We start from the raw sequence: 18,942 nt of genomic DNA, 5'->3' as shown, positions 1-18,942 counted from the left end.
ACAGCAAGGGCGCGCCCGTCTGCGTTTGCGGACAGGCCGCGGGCCACTTACAGATGAACATGATCTCCTCGCTCCCGTCTTCAGCCATCTCGGACACCTGTCGGGACACGAGAGAGTGTCGTTAACGATGAGCTGTTTGCCAAAGCAATTTTTAAAGACAAGTCCTGCTAAGGGCCTCGTCGAGCCTCCATGGATCTTACCTCGCGCTTTAAAGGCAACGTGCAGTGGGGTCCCCTTTATTGTGGGATGGGGCTGGGGGCCTCAAAATGTTTCTCACCTAAAATAATGTTATTCTTTACTAAAAGCAATTGATTCGAATGGCTCTAGATTAGGAAGTCTTCCTGAACTCAGATTCTCATCTTTTTACACCAGGCATCGGTTTCCATTTATAAAATAATTATATCACCATTTTTAAAAAGCCAGTTTTCACACTGTCACTTCTTTTTTTTGTTTTCCTCTGTTACTGAACTGTGAATTTCTCCAGGGTAACCACGTCTAGTCTAGTGCAGCCTCCATTTTTCTGCAGCTGCTAACCTGTGCCTGACACCTAGGGACACCTGTTTCTTTGGGACTAAAGCCACACGTGACATCATGGAGGAGAGCGCTCCTGCTCTCCACATAAGCCTTCATCAGATCCCGTCGCTTCTATTTCCTAGTCATCCTTTGAGCACAGCAGGCAGCTGAGGTCAGGGCCCCACGTATTTGTGGGGTGATCTGAACACGTCAATTTTGGGGCTTCAGGTTCTTGACCAAAAAATGCCATAAAAATGCTCACCTCGTGCAGTTTTAGGGGGAGCATAAAGTGAGACATACCCAGTATGTGCCCCTAAATAATCTCTCCTCCTCCCTCCCACTCCCTCCATCGCCGATTCAGCAGCCCCAGCACATCCTTCCTGCACCCCACTTCTGGTCCGAGCCTCTCCATGTGTACTGCTAGGTACCTTTCAGGGAAAGTGTGCAGGGTGGCACTTCCTGGATGCTGATTCCACCCGCCCTCCGCCCCATTCCCATCCCCAGCAACTGGAAGACTGAAAAGCAGACAATGCAAAGTGCAAACAAAAATTTAGATCTTCCCAACACGTTTTTATGAGAAGAGCAGAGAGTGGAAAATGTCACTGTGGAAGAGTGGATCAGCTACAAGGAAACAAGGCAGAGAGCTGAGATTTCCAATTTGCCCTTAAAATGCCAAGGATAAATAACCATGGCACATTTTTTTCCAGACACAGCACAGTGTTTTTTCTTTTTCTGGTAACACCCATTTAAGTTAGAAGGTGTCTCCTGTGGCCCTAGCAGGTTTAACGTAGGGTTTCCTGGTTGATGGGCTCCACGGGCGTGCGCAGGGACCAGTCTGAACGGGGACAGCAGCTGGTCACCGAGCAGAAGGTGAAGAGGGAAAAGAGGCAGAAGACACAAGTGGAGGCCTGCGTTGAGGAGCTGCTGAAGGGCCCCCCGGAGCCTGAGCCCGTCCACCCGCCGGCAGGAACACTCTCCACCCGCAACACCGGCTCACAGTCGAGGAAGCTCTGCTAAGGGAACAGCGGGTTCCCAGGAGGCAGCCCCGAAACTGCAGTGGGATCACGGGAAGAATACAGTCCCTACAAAGCTTGTCAGACCCGGAGAGTACGGACAAACGGAACTGGCTCTGGTCCTCCTTGTGCAAGCCTGGCTAGATCCCCCCAGGCCTGGGGTGGCTGCCTCTCCCCTGGGCCAGCGCCTGCCCCTGGTCTGGTCTCTCAAGGAGGCAAAGCAGATAGTCCCTGGCTCCCCTAGTGTCCCCAAAGAAATGGCTCTTCCAAGCGTACCCACTGGGAGAGGAAACTCAGCCAAAACAGTTTTAGAAGTCGCCATGGGAAAAAAATGAGGAAGGGCAGGAAAACAACTCAAAGCTTTAGCCTCTTATTATCCTGGGCTCTTGTCATATTTAAATGTTTGAGTCCTGGGAATAACATTCTTTATTAGAAGTATCTAGCCCTTAAAACATGGCCTCTGAAATGGTTCTTTAAGCCCAAAAGCACAGAGCACAGCCACCCAGGGCAGCAGGTCAGGCCTGATGGAAGGCAGCATCTTGAAATCTGTGCTCGCGGCAAAATCCCTTTAGTGCTCAGAATGTTCCTTTGCAGAAGGGAAGTCCAGTCTCCAGACTTCTCCAGCATGTAAAAAATCCCAGAATCAGGGACTGTAGATCCTACTGCTGTAGGAAAATGACAAAAAAAGACTGAAAGCGTGAGTTTCGGCCACTTTAACCACCAATCCTGGGAGAACGTGCCTTGCACGGCTGGTTCTCAAAGTTGGTCCCTGGACCAGCAAACAGCAGCACCAGCAGCACCTGGGAATTTCTTGGAATGCAGATTCTTGGGCCCCACCCCAGACCCGCTGCGGCAGACTCTCTGGGACGGGGCCCCACACCCTGTGTCTTCACAAACCTCCAGCTTATTCTGATGCAGCTCAAGTCTGAGGACCACTGCTTAAACACTCATGTGACTACTACACAAAACACTAACCAACCAACCACACTGCGATCTTTGGAAGACCACAGGAATGGCATCAGGAACCCAGATTTATCACGGATGTCAGTTAGGCTCAGACCAGGACCATCTGCACGTAACGTGGTGGGAAATGGGGAAGGAGGGGGGATCTTGGATGAATGTTCTCTAGGACAAGTGGAGTATACACAGCAGGCCCCTGACGTCAACTGTTACAATAATTTTGAAAAACAAGACTAAGTGAGAGGAATGGGTCTACCTGATTTCAAGCTTAATTATAAAGCTACGGTAACGTAGACTTTGGTACTGGTGAAGGGACAGACATAGAGATCCATGGAAACCGAGTAACAGATCCCCACAAACACGCCCAGTGATTTCTGACAGACTCATAAAAGCAGGTCAATGGAGGAAGGACAGCCTTTTCAACAAACGGTGTCGGAGCAAATGGACACCCACGGGCAAAAGGAAGATAACCATGACCTCATCTTACACAAAAATTAACTCATAGTGGATCACAGACTTAAAACATAAAACAGTATAATTTTTTAGAAAAATATTGGAGAAAATCTTTGAGATCTAGGGCTAGCCAGTTTTTGGACTTGTCACCAACAGCATAGTCTATACAAGGAAAATTAAATTGCACTTTATCAAAATTTGAAATTTTTGCTCTACAAAAGATGCTGTTAAGAGGATGACATGACAAGCTGAAGACTGGGAGACATTTGGGCAAACCACACAGCTGTATCCAGAATATGCTAAGAACTCTCAAAACTCCACAGTAAAAATACAAAGAATCCAATTAGGAAACAGGCAAAAGACATGAACAGACATTTTACCAAGGAAAATATATGAACAGCAAAGAAGCACATGAAAAGATGTCCAACATGAGCCACCAGGGAAAAGCAAGTCAAAACCACAGCGAGATCACCACACACCTACTGAAACCATGAAAATGCTGGCGAGGACGAGGAAACTCTGGGGCTCTCATCTGCGCTGGCGGGAACGGAAAACTGTTTGGCAGTTTCTGATAAAACCAACACGCACTTGGCCTATGACCCAGCAATGGCACTGGGGGCGTTTATCCCAGAGAAATGAAAACTTACATCCACACAAAGTTCTGCACACTATTGCTCCTAGCAGCGTTATTCATAACAGCCCAAACTGGAAACAACCCAGATGTCCTCAACGGGTGAATAAGCAATCTGTGGTCCATCCACACCCCGGAATACTAGTCAGCAATTAAAAGGACTGAACTGTTGATACACACACACAACAGATTCTGAATGAATCTCCAGAATGGTGCTCAGTGAAAAAAGCCAATCCCAAAAGGTTCATACTGTGTGATCCCATTTATATGACACTCTTGAAATACAAAATCATAGAGATGGAGAACAGATTAGTGGTTGTTGGGGGTCAAGGAGGGGATGGGGTAGAAGGAAAGAGAGTGTGGCTCTAAGAGGGCAGGAGGAGGGATCCTTGTGGGGAAGGGACGCTCTGTATCTGGACTGGACCAATGTGAGCATCCTGGATGTGATATTGTACTGGAGTTCTGCAAGATGTTACCGGGGGGGAACTGCATAAAGGGCACACGGGATCTCTCTGTATTATTTCTTACAACTACACGTGAATCTACAATGATCTCAAAATAAAAAGTTTAATTAAAAAAAGATATGGATGGGAGATCTGTAGATTAAAAGCGACTTCAAGCACAACGTGTGGGTGTGGTCTGGATCCTGATGGAAACAAAGTAAGTATGACTTTTATTGGATCACTGAAAATCTGAATGCTGACTGGACACTTGACCACATTATGGAACTAGTGCTAAATGTTTTAGGTGGGCTATGGTATTCTGGTTATTTTTTACAGGCTTTCTCCCATAGAGACACAGACTGAAATATTTACAAATTCAATTACATGATCAGGGTTTGCTTCCAAGTCTATTGGTAGGGAGTCCTGGACGGGGGTGGATGGGGAAGATCGGGCCCAGGTGATGGCAGCTGGGCTGGGTGATGGACGCAGGCAGCAGTTGTTGCTAGTCTGTCCACTGTTTTGTGTGTTCAAATTTTTCATAATAAAATTACTTGTAAATGGTGCCGACACACACCCTTCCCACATCCCCCCTCCTATTCACTATTCCCATCCTTCCACCAAAGCTGGCCTTGGAAATGTGCCAAGTCCAATAAACTCTTTTTCTTCACCTCACTTGACCTCCTGGTTGCACTGGACACGGCTGACCACTCTCCTGTCTCGACAGTCCCTCCTCTCTAGTTCTCTCCCCTCTGTAACTCCCCCATCTCAGAACGTAGCTGCCAGAGACCTGGACTCACCGCGTCACCTCCAATTGTCACACGGACTCTACCTGCAGCCTCTATCACCTCCCTTGGCCACGCCTTTTCCCCCTGGAAGGCCGCAAGGGTCTCTGGATGGCTCTTCCTGCTCCACTCAGGCCAGCCAACCCACTTTCCACACCTTAGATAGATTCTTCTAGAACATGAACCCAATCATATTACTTGACAGCCTGAAATTTAATGGTTTCCTACCATCCCTGGGACAAAACCCAAACTCATCAGCCTCCTCTGACCACCTCCCTCTTGCTGACCCTCTGGGGCACAAGGCCTTGTTTTAGTTTCCAGAAACACCAAGCTCCTTGCTGCCTCCAGGCCTCCCACATGCTGTTCCCTGGGCCTGGAACCTCTCCCGGCTTCACCGCTGGCTCACGCCTCCTCACTCTTCGCGTCTTGGCTTAACTGTCACTTCTTCGAGGAGGGGTGCCTGATCCAACTGCCTAAATGAGGGCCCTCGTGACGCTTCCTAAAAGCACCCTGCAATTCTCCTTCCCCCACTTTTCACCTCTGCAGTCGTCTATGTATCATTTATCTGTGGCCCTGAAGGACCAAGAAGACGAGAACCACCAGCACAGGCTCAGGCCTGCACAGGCCGGGCACAGCATGGCGGGGCATCTGATAACAGCATCAGCCACTTCTCGGAGTACCTCCCTCCCCTCCCTCGGGCCACCTCCCCCCGCCACCCCGCCGACACCCCCCCCAAGCTACGGACAGGAGTCTCCCCCGGGCACACGGCCTGCTTCCTGCAGTTCCCATCCTCCATCTGTGTCCTCCTCCCCCGGAGTCCGCCCACCTTTCAGGACAGAGCCCAACCCCCCCAGACACCCTCCTCCCCTTCAATTACCCTCCCTGCCCCTAAACTCCCAAACTACTACGCAGTTATCTCAAGCTGTCTTTAGGTCATGTACACTGTTTTTTGTACCAGATTTTTAACAGAAGCTTGGTATTTATCCTTCTATTCACTCCCTCTCTCAATTCTTATGGACTCTGTACACAACACTCTGTATGCAGTAGAGTCTTGATAAACCTTTAGACTGGACTCCCTCTATACTCCAGCTAAGTAAGAGTTGGTTGGAAAGTTCCAAATGCTTCATTTGTACCATTTATGCCACGAAGTTCAAAAGTTTGGTTAGATGAGCAGTGAGACCTGGAAAAGAAATATTATGCATTCCAAGTAAAAAGTGATTTTAGGGGGCCAGCCTGGGGGCATATTGGTTGAGTTCGCAGGTTCGGATCCCAGGAGCGGACCTACGCACTGCTTGTCAAGCCATGCTGTGGCGGCATCCCACATGCAAAATAGAGGAAGATGGGCATGGATGTTAGCTCAGAGCCAATCTTCCTCAGCAAAAAGAGGAGGATTGTCAATAGACATTAGCTCAGGGCTGATCTCCCTCACCAAAAACAAAAACAAAAGTGATTTTAAATGCTTATATCACTTTTTCACTATTTATAGAGCACCCGCCAGGCACAAGGTTCGCATGCCACCCCCAGCACAGGACATGGACGGCGGGCCGCGCTCGGTCCTGCCCCACGCAGGCCAGGCCCAGAGCTGAGGTCCTTCTCCTCTGTGGCCTCCTGGGGTATGGCTACATCGGCCTGTCCTTGCTTTCACAGGGTTCCTGCCTTCCTTCCCTTGGACACTAAGCCTGTTTGAGGGTTTCCAGCTACACGTACTTGAAAGAAAGTTTAAACAGAAAATCTGTGAGTGAAGAAATCCTGCAAACCAATACTGCTGTTATGGGAAACGGTAGCTCGTCCGGACAGCGTCTGGCGCCCATGAGAACGTTTTATCAACTCAAATAGACAACATCCCTCTCCTGCCCAGGTACTCCCGGGACACCCACCACCACCAGGTTGGGCTGAAGGACTGTTTTATTTGGGACAGCAGAACAAGGATGAGCCCTCCCCCCTTCCACAAAATACTGCAGGACGAGGGGCACCCAGGGCCTGCTGGAAGGAAACTTGGGGGGTCAATGCATAGGACCCAGATTTGGCCAAACAAACATGTCCTCATCTTCCACTTCTGGGGAGAAGCCAGCGAATGCTTCAGCCCCCTGGGGAAACGCTACGCATTCGTTTCTCAGTACAAAGGGGGAAAGGTCTAGAACAAAGTGCACCAGCTCTCTCCGTGGTTACCAGGCAGAACGGCCCTGGCAGGTTCAATCACAAAGTCGCTCCGCTGTACGGGGCCCGGGAGCACGGCTGCAGGGCAGCACCAGCCCAGTCCCATCCCTCCAATCGTGGCCTAGTGCTCCAGGGCCAAGGTGACCCGCCGGGCCCAAGCCTGGCCCCCTCAGGCAGGTGGTAAGGGGACCCAGGTCCCTTTCTGCGGCTGCGAACGTTCATCACCCAGAACTCTGAGACGAGGGAAGATGCCCCACCACCATCCTCAGCTCAGAAAGCCCAGAAACGTCAGTTTTGCACGAACTGTCCATAAACACAGCGTGGTTCTGCAGAACACCAGCCACTCGGAGTCTCCCACAACCTGCCGCTAGTCAAACACTGATCGAGAGAGGAGAGAGAGAATAAGATGAGGAAGCCTTGTATTTCAGCACAGACCAGCTCAATCAGTTCCCCCAGGAAAACAGGTCTGCGTCTCGGGTCCTGGAAGGGGAAAGAAAAGCAAGTGGAGGCTCTGCTCAGCCTCAGCGGAACATGAGACCAGAACATTTTTAAAAGATTAATATGAATCTGACTCCTTTAGCTCCCTCATGTAAGTGGAATCATAACAGTATTTGTCCTTTTGTGACAGGCTTATTTCACTTGGCATAACGTCTTCAAGGTTCATCCATGATGTAGCAGATGTCAGAATTTCCTTCCTTTTTACGGCTGAGTAATATTCTATCACATGGTTACACCACATTTTGCTTACCCATTCATCTGCGATGGACACTTGAGCTGCCTCCATCTTTTAACCATTGCGAATAATGCTGCTATGAACATGGGTGTACAAATACTTCTTCAAGACCCTGCTTTCACTTCTTTTGGGTGTATACCCAGGAGGAGAATTGCTGGATCACATGGTAATTCTACGTTTAAGTTTCTGAGGAACCGCCATACTGATTTCCATGGTGGCTGCACCATTTAACGTTCTCACCAACAGTGCACAAGGGTTCTAATTCTCCACGTCCTCACCAACACTTTGTTATTTTCTGTTTTGTTTTGTTTTTTTAATAGTAGCCATCCTAATGGATGTGAGGCAGTAAAAGATTATTTTTTAATGTGATCTGCAAAGGTTGAGATTTAGAAAAAGTAATCAGTTTTGAAACACTGGAAAACGAAAACTTCACAACTTTAAAACACAGGTAGCTAAAAATAACTCAAATAAAAGGCGTTTTCAGGGAGGTTGTTGACGTCAGTGTGAAATGAAGATTATCTCCTGTCTGTTAACCTGGCTGGGGCTTCCCTGCCTGCCCCCACCTACTTATGTGACAGAGGGAGATGGATAAAAAAGCAAGCTGATAGGGGCTGATGTCCTGGGAGTCTATGACTGGCCTGGATCGTTAACCAGAGTCTTTTCTCTTCAGTGTCCAAAGCAGCATTTTACAACAGAAATATGAGGTGAGCCACACAGGTAATACTTTTTTGGCTGTTGTTAAGTTTTGAAATAATTATAGATTCACAGGAAGTTTCAAAAATAGCACAGAGAGGTCCTGCACATCCCTCACCCAGTTTTCTCCAAGGGTTATATCTTATGTAACTATGAAGACGATCAAAACTCTTATATAACTATAGCATACCCTCAAAACCAGGAAATTGACCTTGGCACAATGTGTGTGCACATAGTTCTTCATCATCTTATCACAGGTGGAGACTCCTGTGACCACCTCTGCAAGATTCAGGACTGGCCCATCACTGACAGACCTCGCTCATGCATCCCCATTACAGTCACACTCCTTTCCCCACTCCCACCCCTAACCCCTAGCAACCACTAATCTGTTCTCCATCTCTATAATTTTGTCATTTCAAGAATGTCATATAAATGGAATCATACAGTACGTGACCTTTTGAGATTGGCTTTATTCACTCAGCATAACACTCTGGAGATCCGTTCATGTTGCTGTATCAATAGTTCATTCCTTTTCACTGCTGAGTAATATTCCGTGACACACTGGCAATTTCTGGAGAGATCCAGTTTCTTCATATCGCCACCAGCATTTGGTGGTGTCACTATTTTTTATTTTAGCGATTCTCACAGAGGTGTAGTGGTGTCTCATTGTAGTTTTATTTGCATTTCCCTAATGACTAATGATATTGAACATCTTTTCACGTGCTTATTTGCCATCTGTAAATCCTCTTCAGTAAAATGTCTCTTCACATCTTTTGCCCATTTTCTAGTTGGATTGTCTGGTTTTTTTACTGTTGTGTTTTGCAAGTTCCTTACATCTCTAGATCTTTTGTCAGATATCTGGTTTGCAATTATCTTCCCCCGCCTACAGCGTTGCTTTCCATCCTCTTAACAGGGTCTTTTGCAGAACAAAGGTTTTTAATTTTGATGAAGTCCAACTCTGTGATTTTTCCTTTTATGGATCGCACTTTTGGGGTCATGTCTAAGATGTCTGCACCAAGCCCTAGGTCTCCTATGATTCTTTGAGAAGTCTTATAGTTTTGCATTTGTCTATTATCCACTTAGAGTTAATTTTTGTATACGATGTGAGGTTGAGGTCCAAGTTCATCTTTTTGCCTATAGATGTCCAACTGGGCCAGCACCACTGAATTGCTTTGTCCAAAACCGGTCTGCCATATTTGTGTGGGTCTATTCCTAGGTTCGCTCTTCTGTTCCATTGATCTCCGTGTCAATCCCTCCACCAACACCACACTTGGTGGAGGTCAATCAATACAGTCTTGATTACCATAACTTTATAGTAAGTCTTAAAATTGGGTAGAGTGACTCCTCCCATTCTATTCTTCTTTTTCAAAATTGTTTTAGCTATTCTAGTATCTTTGCCTCTCCATATAAATTTTAGAACAATCTTGTCTATATCTACAAAAAATCTGGCTGGGATTCACATATGTAATTTTGATAACATTTTATTTAACAGCATATAGCCATAACATTATCATTTCACATGTAATTAATATAAAAAATTATTAATGAATTTTTTCATACTAAGTCTTAGAAATTCCGGGTATATTTCAGACTCATAGCCTGTCCTAATTCACATCAGCCACATTGCAGGTGCTCAGTAGCGAGGCTCAGGGAAGTTTTTTTTAAGCAAGAGGGACATTTTCCCTGGGCATGTGCCCTTGTGACAATATTAAAAGCATTAAGGGAAAAATCACAAAAGGGAAAAAACAAACAAATGAGAGCTATTTTCAAAAACCTGTGCTGCAGAACAGTCCTCAAAGACACTCTGGGGGGGACCCAGGGTGGAGGGAGTAGGTGGATAGAGAGGAATTTTGTGGCCAATAAATTTGTGAAACATGGCAGATTCCCATTCTGGAGTCCTGATACACAATTAAGGGCCCTGAGGAGTCCTGCAATACCAATCTGCTGAAATGGGTTTAGCCCAGCAGTTCCCGCATTTATCTGGACCAGGAACACTCTAGCACACGCTGATCAACATGCTAGAGCACCAGGGTCCAGAGCACAGACTTTGGGTGCATCAGTACAGGGGAAGGGCCTGGTCCTGTTGTGAGAGGATGGATGCTGGGGACCCGGGTGTGAGTCTGGCTCTGCCGTTCACAGGATGTGAGAACCCCGCCCCCCTCCATGGGCCTTGGTTTCCTCATCTGTACAAGAGGGATGGCATGTCTACTCTGAGCCCCCTTCCAGCCTGCACAGGTGCGATTCTGAAATTCTAGTTCATCGTTAGGATCTCATAAAACGGTGGTTCTCAAACACTTCCATCCCACCCTCCTCTCTCCCGCTATCACTACTTTGCCATGTATGTATTTTTCAAAAGCGAGCTTTCAATGTTATAAAGAAATGGCAGGACACAGTAGTCACTCCTCGTTGTTTATTAACCAACAAAGTTCAAACTCATGAATTTGGCATTAACAATTCCGTAAACCGGCTGTAACTTTCCTTTCTTCCTAATCTGATTTCCCATTATACACAATGCTTTGCTCCAGCCAAATTAAGTGACTTCCCACGCCCCAGGAGTTTCCACTTCTGGACTCTTCCTGATCCTCCATTACCCCCACTTCCCCCGCCCCGCCCCCACCACCCTCACCACTGCCTTCTTTCTCTTCTGGGTTCATCTCTCCCTCTCTCTTGTTTCTCTCTCTGTCTCTCTCACACAATTGCCATTGTTAAAGCCCCAGGCCGTCACTGTTTATGCCCATATCCTTTCTCACCCGCCACAGTGAGTGCACCACGAGGGCAGAATTCGAGTCTGCCAGGAGCCACATGGCCCGGCCCAGCCCGGGGCTCAGGGACCGTGTGCGGAACATTTCACCTCCTGGAGACCAATTTCCAAGAGCCACTTCCCTCGACCCACTGGCTCCCAGTCCAGGATCTGCAGGCTGACAGTGGTTCACGGCAGTAGACGTGCGGAGCCCAGAGTGCCTCTCCGTGTGTCTTCCAACAGGACAGAAACAGACAGCGGGACTCTGCCGCTGGCACGGATCACCAGGTGCGTCAGCCGCTTCCCAACCTCAGGACGGGCCCAGCTCGCCAAGAGGCACCGGGTTCCCAGGCACGGGAGACGGGGGCAGGAGGGCCACCCTGACTGGTCCACACCAAGCCCCCAGGTCCAGCCTCTCCTCCTCCGCACGTGCGGCCCAGTCTCCCACTGCCGCTTGTGCATCCGCGCACCTACAAGGTCAAAACCGGCCCCCCGGCCCAACGCAGGCCACCTCAGGGCCAAGCCCCTCAATGCGCTGGAGGGCTGGGTCTTCTTCTCCCACTCCTTTCTTTTTTTTCTTATTTTTATTCTATTAAAGTGAACAGCGATGATGCATATGCACAGCTTTAGAAATCAAAAAGTGCCCTCTCCCACCGCCCTCGTTTCCTACCCGGGTTCCCAGGTCCACCATTCTCAAGTCTCCCGGTGTTTCTGCGTCATCTACTTCCACATCTCAAAATAACATGCTTATACTGAGGTCCCCTAATTTCTGAATTTGGGGTGTTGTATTTTTAGTTCTTATTATGGTCGATGAGGAGTTAGCCTTCCTACACTCCTCTTCTCTCCCCTCATTCCTCAATATAATTTTAGTTAAATCGGTGTGTCATTTATTTAATGACTTTGAAAATATTATTGATTGCTTGCTTCAGCAAATTCATGATTAATATATTTGCTTTCTAGTACAACCTTTTTAAATGTAATTGATTATTTTGTATTTGCTTAGTTCTTGCTTGTGTGTGAACTTTGTTGTGTATATGTTTTGTTTTGTTGTTTTATGTGTATGTTAGATTTTGTGTTGTTGTTTTGTGTAGGTCTTGTGTAGTCTGTATTTTGTTGCGTGTTGTTTTGTGTAGGTCTTGTTGTGTTGTTGTGTGTGTAGATTTTGTGTGTTGTTTCTGCTGTTTGTGGAGGTTCTGTTGTGTGTGTACGTGTGTAGATTCCGGTGGTGGTGGTGGCAATGTTGGGAGGAGGGTCCTCATGGCTATAGCTCCCCACATCCTGCAGTCGCTTCTCCTTCCTTTTCTTCTTCACAGGGTCAAGCCAACAGGGCCCAGGGGTTCCACCGCGTTCCTGGAGCCCGCCCCTTCCCATCCCGGCTGCCTGTCAGGTCTGACCCAGGGCGCATGCTGGGCCTTCCCCTCACCATCACTGGGATTTGTTTGTCTGTTCTCTTGGGTGTGGAGCTCTTGTTTCCTGAGGCCTTTGCTTCCATTTTCTCGGTTTATTCCTTCGATCCAGGGAGCACATTTCCCGCAGTTTCCTTAGAGTGGAACCTGGGAGGTAAGCCTTGTGAGCCGACTCGCCACGTCCACAGAGGTCTTTACGCTCTTCTCACACGACGGCTGGTCTGCCTGGGGACACGGTCGTTTCCCAGCAGAACGCTGAAAGCAGGCCTCCGTCGTCCTCCAGCTTCCAACGCTACAGCTATCTGAGGAGGCCGACATCCTCCTAGAAGGCAAACCTGTACGTGACTCCCTACCCCAGATCTTCTAGAAGTTTTGTTTCAGCTCCAGTGATCAGACGTTTCCGGGCCTGCTCGGATGCTAAGCACTAGCTGGCCCTTTGGCCTGGCATTCACGGCCTTCAGCCTGAAGATTTTCTTGTATTATTTCTTTTATAATTTCTTCTGTTTTCTCTTTCTGAACCTCTTAGTTTTGTCAAAGACTCCCCTATATTTCTGATTTTAAGAGGGACTTCTGAGCAAAGAGGGGAGAGAGGTCTGCACCCTGCCCTCTTAAAAATGGAAACTGCGGTAGTGCTGACCTTCTCAGGCTGATGAGGGCTCTAACAGGCAGTCATCTTTTTGCTTAACAAAAAAAAAACAGGGAGTGAAGCCTAATTCTTACTTCATAATGGGCCTTGTGTGACAGACAAGATATTACAAAACCAGACCCCTTGGGAGCTTTGATGGTGAGAAGATCCTCACGCACTCTCAGTGTAAGGCTGGGGAGCACTGTACAGAGAGAAGCGGCCGAGAGCAAAGTTCAGAGAAGTCAGATGTGCTGTGGAAAGGGACCCAGAGGGACACGAGGGGATGTAGACAGTGGGACCAATGAACCAAATGGAAGTGGCCTGGTCAGAACCAGGATTTTGTAAACCTCATGACTAATATGGTACTAAAATTGCACTTATGCTTCTGGCCACAATAAAAGGCAAACTTATATAACTAATCAGCACATATATTTTTTAAACTTACAAAAAGCCTTGAGAGTTACAAAACACTTGGAACACTCCTCAAAGACAGACGCTTTGTCTGGCAGGTATGGTCCCTGGTCCCTTCTCCCCAGAGAGCAAGCGGGAAGGGACAGCTCTGCCACATGACCCCACACAGGCCCCTTGCACAAATCATGATTTGAGGACACTCGACCTATAATGAGTTTGCCTCCAGCTGCCTGGAGGGCAGAAGGCATTTAATAAGGGTTTTGTGATGATACTTGTAATATATTGGTGCTCAAAGCTGTATGCTGGAGACACAGACTCTGCTGAATATGAAAAATATGGAAGCCAGACGAGGCCAACAGCACAGGCACATCTCAGGTAAAGAGTGGCCTCATCCCTGAGAAATCCAAGCTCCAGTTCTATGTAAGTTTGTGGAAATGGGACCCCACAGGCTCCGGAAGACTGGAGGGGACGATCCAGAGATGGGCTTCTTCACTTTATTAGGACCAGAGGCCTCAACAGGGCCCCCACCGTGAGCCTGAGCTGCCTCTCTGGGCTGGTCCACCGGTCCCTCTCCACCCCAAACCACCCAGGACCACTTCCCAGCCTCCACGCCTCCCTCCTCTTATTTCCTCTTCCAGAAACTCTCTCCCTCCATCTGTCAAACTCCTACCTCATCTTGAAGACCTGATCCCAATGGCCCTCCTCTCGGAAGCCCTCTGGGCCACACCTGTCAAACACCAGGCATGCCACACCCACCTCTCCCTGGGAGGCCATCATCACCTGTGCCTCCCGTGTTACACACCTCTGTGCAGCACCAGTTACGCCTCTCAGTTATTCATGCCAGCCTCCAACAGAGCTCACTCAATAAAACAAACCAAAGTGCTTTCCTCCATGTCACCTTCCCCATGGCTCTAAGGCCCCGTTTCTGTTTCCTTTGGTGGCAAAAGTCCTGGGAAGAGCCCTGCTGGCCTCCTCACCTCCTGTTCTCCCTTGAAAGGGAAGATTCGCCCCCACAGCTCCCCCAAGGCCCTCCCACCGGCCAAGTCACCTTCCATCTTTCAGGCCAACCCTCCTCGGGGCCAGCTCTCGGCCTGGGCACCATTCCACAGGTAGGCCCTCCCTCCCTCCCTCTGTAAACCCGTTCTCCCATGGTCTTCCGGTCTTCTTGCCATCTCACTGGATGCTCCTCCCTAAGCCGCCTTCCCTTCCCATCTCCCACCCAACATATGAGCCACAGTGGGGCAGCCCAGGTTGGCTCCTTGGTCCTCTCTCCCTGTGGACCCAGCAGTCACCCCCACGGCACCCCCAAGCCTGCATCCCTGGTCCAGCCCTCGGCACCCCTCAGGCCCCTGACCCCACCCGATGCCTGGTTCCAGGCACAACCGACCTCTCTGCCAATATTCCCGAAAGTGTTTCACTTCCTCGCACTTCCGATGACAGCTCAAACTGCTCATCCCGAGTCTAAACAGCTGCGAGGGGCGTAATTTCCAGCATATTATAAATATTGATTTCTTAAAATAGAACTGTTATGTCACCCTTCTAAACATGTCTACTGGCATCTAAGCACTTCATTGATACCCACCGCCCTCTGTTTACAAAGCACAGGAACCCGCTCTTCCTCACCGTCAGAAGTTCACAGCCTTCCTTCTCTACGATCTCCTGTCTTCATCACTGCAAGTGTTAAACCCAATGTTACACATTCGTGCATGAAACGCCTCTATTGATCACACGACAGATATGCATGTAAATCAAATTAGTCTTCATTCCCTAGGACCGTAAGGTTGTGCTATTTTCTTCTGGATTGTGTTATCCTTGCAATAAATGGAACCCCACTGATCAAAACAGAAATACAGCACACACTTTGGTAAACAGCCATCTAACAGAAGCTGTGTTTACTGAGGCAGACAAGGCATCCTCCCCCAGTCAGTTCACATACGATGGACAAACGTTCAATTCTGTTCCTAGTCTTGGGTTTTACAACGTGAGTGCAGGAGACTCTGTTCCACAGACAAGTAGACGGGAACGGAAGAGCTTTGTTACTGCAGTGTCGCTCACAGCCACTATCAACGACCACCATAAATGCCCACGGGTCCACCTCCTCCATCAGCAGACAGACACCTTCCACCTGCTGACAGCTCAAAGTCTGTTGCTCACAATGGAGTCGCTCCCCCGACACCCACACATCTGTTGGGCCTCTGGGGTTCCCACATACCAAGGGCCATGGCCCACGTTAAGACTGGGGAGAGGGGTTGTCGTCTCCTAGACAGCGGGAGGAGAGACCTTCCCTAGGATGAGCTGTTTGATGAGAGCATCTGGAGAAGGTGAGGGTCCTGGGCCCCAGGCAAGGGTCTCCCACACCCCAGAGGATGCTGGTCTATAGGGCCCTGATTCCTCCTGCTCACCCCCCTAATCTGCACACCTGCCATGTGCCCCTCAGTAAACGGGACCTCCGTCACCCACCACACATGTCCCAACCAAAACAGCAGCAAGGCCTGCCTCGCTCTACAAATAGGCTTTGTCCTGACTTCTCATTTCCTCTTCCGCCTCCACCCTGTTCCTAGTGGAATCTTGTCGGGCCTGGATTCCCCACGCAGCAGCCACTGGGTCATCTCTATAAAGACACAGATGCTGTCCCACCCATTGGCACTCAGGACAAACTCTGAATGGTGAACAGCCTTGCTGCCCTTCTGTGCTTCCTCCCCTCAGCCAGACCAGCCTTTCTCATCCTTGGGTGCACAAAACTTAGTCCCACCCCAGGGCCTTTGCACTTGCCATTTCTCTGCCTGTGACACCCACACCCCAGTTCTCCACTGAGCACCTCAGAGCACTGGTCTCCATTCAGACGTCCTCTGCTCAGATCTTTCTAGTCTCAACTGCCCGAGTGTGCCCACCCCTACCCACAACGCAGCCTTCACCTGCTGCCCTTCCTTCCTTCTTGTCCCTGCTCCAGCCACCGTCCACCTAACACAGTTTTATTGTATATTGTCTGCACCTCCCTCCCTCCAGAACATCGGGTCCACCGAGCAGGGCCTTCTCTCTTGTTCTCTGCAGTGCTGGGCACATGATAGGCACCCACTGAATAAATATTTGCTGTATAACCGAATACGTGCACTCACGAACTGTTTGAAGTGAACTGGACAGGTAGCGCCCACACTTTACAAATATGAAAAGGAAGCATTTAAGTCATTGCTTACTATCTCAACGGCTGAAATCATGTGTAAGAAACAGTTGCCTTAAATCTCCCTTAAATCTGCAAAATGGGAGGAGTGTTCTTTTCCTGGCCTACACAGATAATGATATCAAAAGAATGATATATGAGAGATATAGTCTAAGCTAACAGAGTTCCTTCTCAAATATAACTATTCCAAGAAAAGCTATGAGTCTTGCAATTGGAGTTGATTTCTTTATTTATCGTCTTCTGGAAAAAATAACTGTCTCTTCTGCTTCCAAAATGGAACATATTATTTTATTTTTGTTGGCAATTTTTCTGCAAAACTATGAATCAAAGATATCAAGGGAAGAAAACTCTATCAAGGATAAATTTTACTTTTTTTCCCTTTCAAAATCCAAACGATAGTTCTCTTTCTTAGCCATTCACCACAAGGCAGTGATGTCAAGGAAATCCAGAGAAGCAGAGTGGAGCAGGGAAAATGTGGAGCATGTGAAAATGTCCAGGTTTGAAACAAAATAGGGTGGCGGTGTGCCCACATTGTGGGGGAGGGGGCACCTCTCCCCTTGGATTACTACACTATAAAAACAAAGTGTCTCATGGTTGCACCCTCTAGAGAGAATTCTCATCGTCGCCTTTGAGGTTTAGCACAAAACCAGGTGCTCATTTACTTTTCATCCTTAAAAATACCTTCAGGAACCAAGCTGGGTTCTCCAAATTTATCTGGTGAGTCTGGATTTTACGAGAGTGGTTTAAGCCAACATGGTTTTTGTGCGTCGGCAGCTATAAATACATACACGGGTCCACTGTCTCTGAGCACACACTTGTTTCTACCATGTGAACCTCCCCTCGGGGAGTGTGTTGGGGGGGCAATTTGTGAGCATTTGTGGAAAAAACCTCATCCCCATTAACCGCTTCATAAGGGTAAACACATAATAACCATAACTATCAGGCAGGTCGATGTTTCCATAACGAGTTTTCACTTCTGTCTTCTCAAAGCTGACCCTCGCCGCCAACACCTGTCCCTCTCGCCAGAGGCCACGTGACCAACTTGTCCACCTGTCCGCGCCGGGGCGAGGCCGGACCTCACCTGTGGCCGGCGCGCCCCTTCCCAGCACCGCCACTCACCCCGAGGGCGGGCACATGTCACCTGTCCATGGATTTCACTACCTTCCCTCTGCCACCCAAGGGTTTACAGAAACGGGATGCAGGGCGCTCTGGGGGGCCTGGGGAGCCCCATCGCCCGGACTCCGGGGGTCTGCTTTCCTAACGCGGGGGGCGGGGGTCCGGCGCCCTCCCCGTGCGCCCCCGGGGTCTGTGCCCCAGGACGGGGGAGAGTGACATCACGAGGGACCGCCGGCGACGAAGGCGCCCGGGGCGGGGGCGGGGGCCGGGGGGCGGAGGAGCCCCCACGCCGCGCCCACGGGCGAGCGCGGCCCGCACCCGGCCCCGCGCCGGCCGGCGGGCGGGGGCGGCGGGCGGGGGCGCGGGCCCGGAGCGCCGGGGCGGCGGGCCGGCGGCGGGGCCGGCGGGCGGGCGGCGCGCAGGGCGATCCCGGAGCGGCTCCGGGAAATCCAGCCGGGTTTTGACTCCGATCGCCCGCGGTGCCCGCAGCCGGCGAATGTAACAAAGAACAGTCGGCATGGCGGCTGGACCGGGGCGGGCGGCGGGCGGCGGGCGGGGCGGGGCGGGGGCGGTGGGGCGCGGGGCCGGCGGGCGCGGGCGGCCGGGGCGGCGCGCGCGGGGGCGGGCGGCGCGCGGGGCCCCGGGCTTTACCTGCCTTCGGAATGTGCAGAGCGGGATCGGATCCGGACTCCGGGTTGCGATCCGCTCCGGAAACTGCGCAGCACCGGAAGCCGGGGGGCGGCGGCGGGGCATTGTGGGAGTTGTAGTCCTGGGGGAGGCGGGCGACGTGGACGGGGGGAGCTGGAGAGCGAGCGGCGTGGACCGTGGAGCGGGAGCTCAGGCGGTGTGGACGGGGGCAAGCGGGCGGCGTGGACGGGAGAGCGGGCGGCCTGGACGGGGGAGTGGGAGAGTGGACTGCAGAGCCGGCGGCGTAGACCGGGGAGTGGGTGAGCGACCATCGTGGACAGGAGAGAGGCAGGGCGCGGGCGGTGTAGACAGGGGAGCGGTGAGGCATAGACGGGGAGTGGACGGGAAGCGGGTGGCTTGGACAGGAGAGCAGACGGAGTGGACGGGGAGCCGGCGGCGTG

The 18,942-nt window shown here is 50.2% G+C and overlaps 1 protein-coding gene across 2 annotated transcripts in view; it reads right to left on the bottom strand.

Annotated features, from left to right (window-relative positions):
• Positions 1-18,556, bottom strand: part of PRDM15 (PR/SET domain 15) — a 69,061-nt gene extending 50,505 nt beyond the window's left edge. For both annotated transcript variants that reach the window (XM_087418056.1, XM_087418057.1), the window contains exons 1-2: positions 18,506-18,556; positions 52-97 (exon numbers count right to left, since the gene is read on the bottom strand). In XM_087418056.1, coding sequence (XP_087274182.1) covers positions 52-88 — 37 coding nt within the window. In that variant the 5' untranslated portion in view covers positions 89-97; positions 18,506-18,556. The remainder of the gene's footprint in view (positions 1-51; positions 98-18,505) is intronic.
• Between the last annotated feature and the right edge of the window lie 386 nt (positions 18,557-18,942).

The sequence above is a fragment of the Ceratotherium simum genome, chromosome 27 (genome assembly GCF_057802395.1).
Source record: "Ceratotherium simum simum isolate JZ-2026a chromosome 27, ASM5780239v1, whole genome shotgun sequence".
Classification (NCBI taxonomy): Eukaryota; Metazoa; Chordata; class Mammalia; order Perissodactyla; family Rhinocerotidae; genus Ceratotherium; species Ceratotherium simum.
The sequence above is the reverse complement of the archived record's forward strand: the minus strand, read 5'-3'. Positions and strand labels throughout refer to the sequence as shown.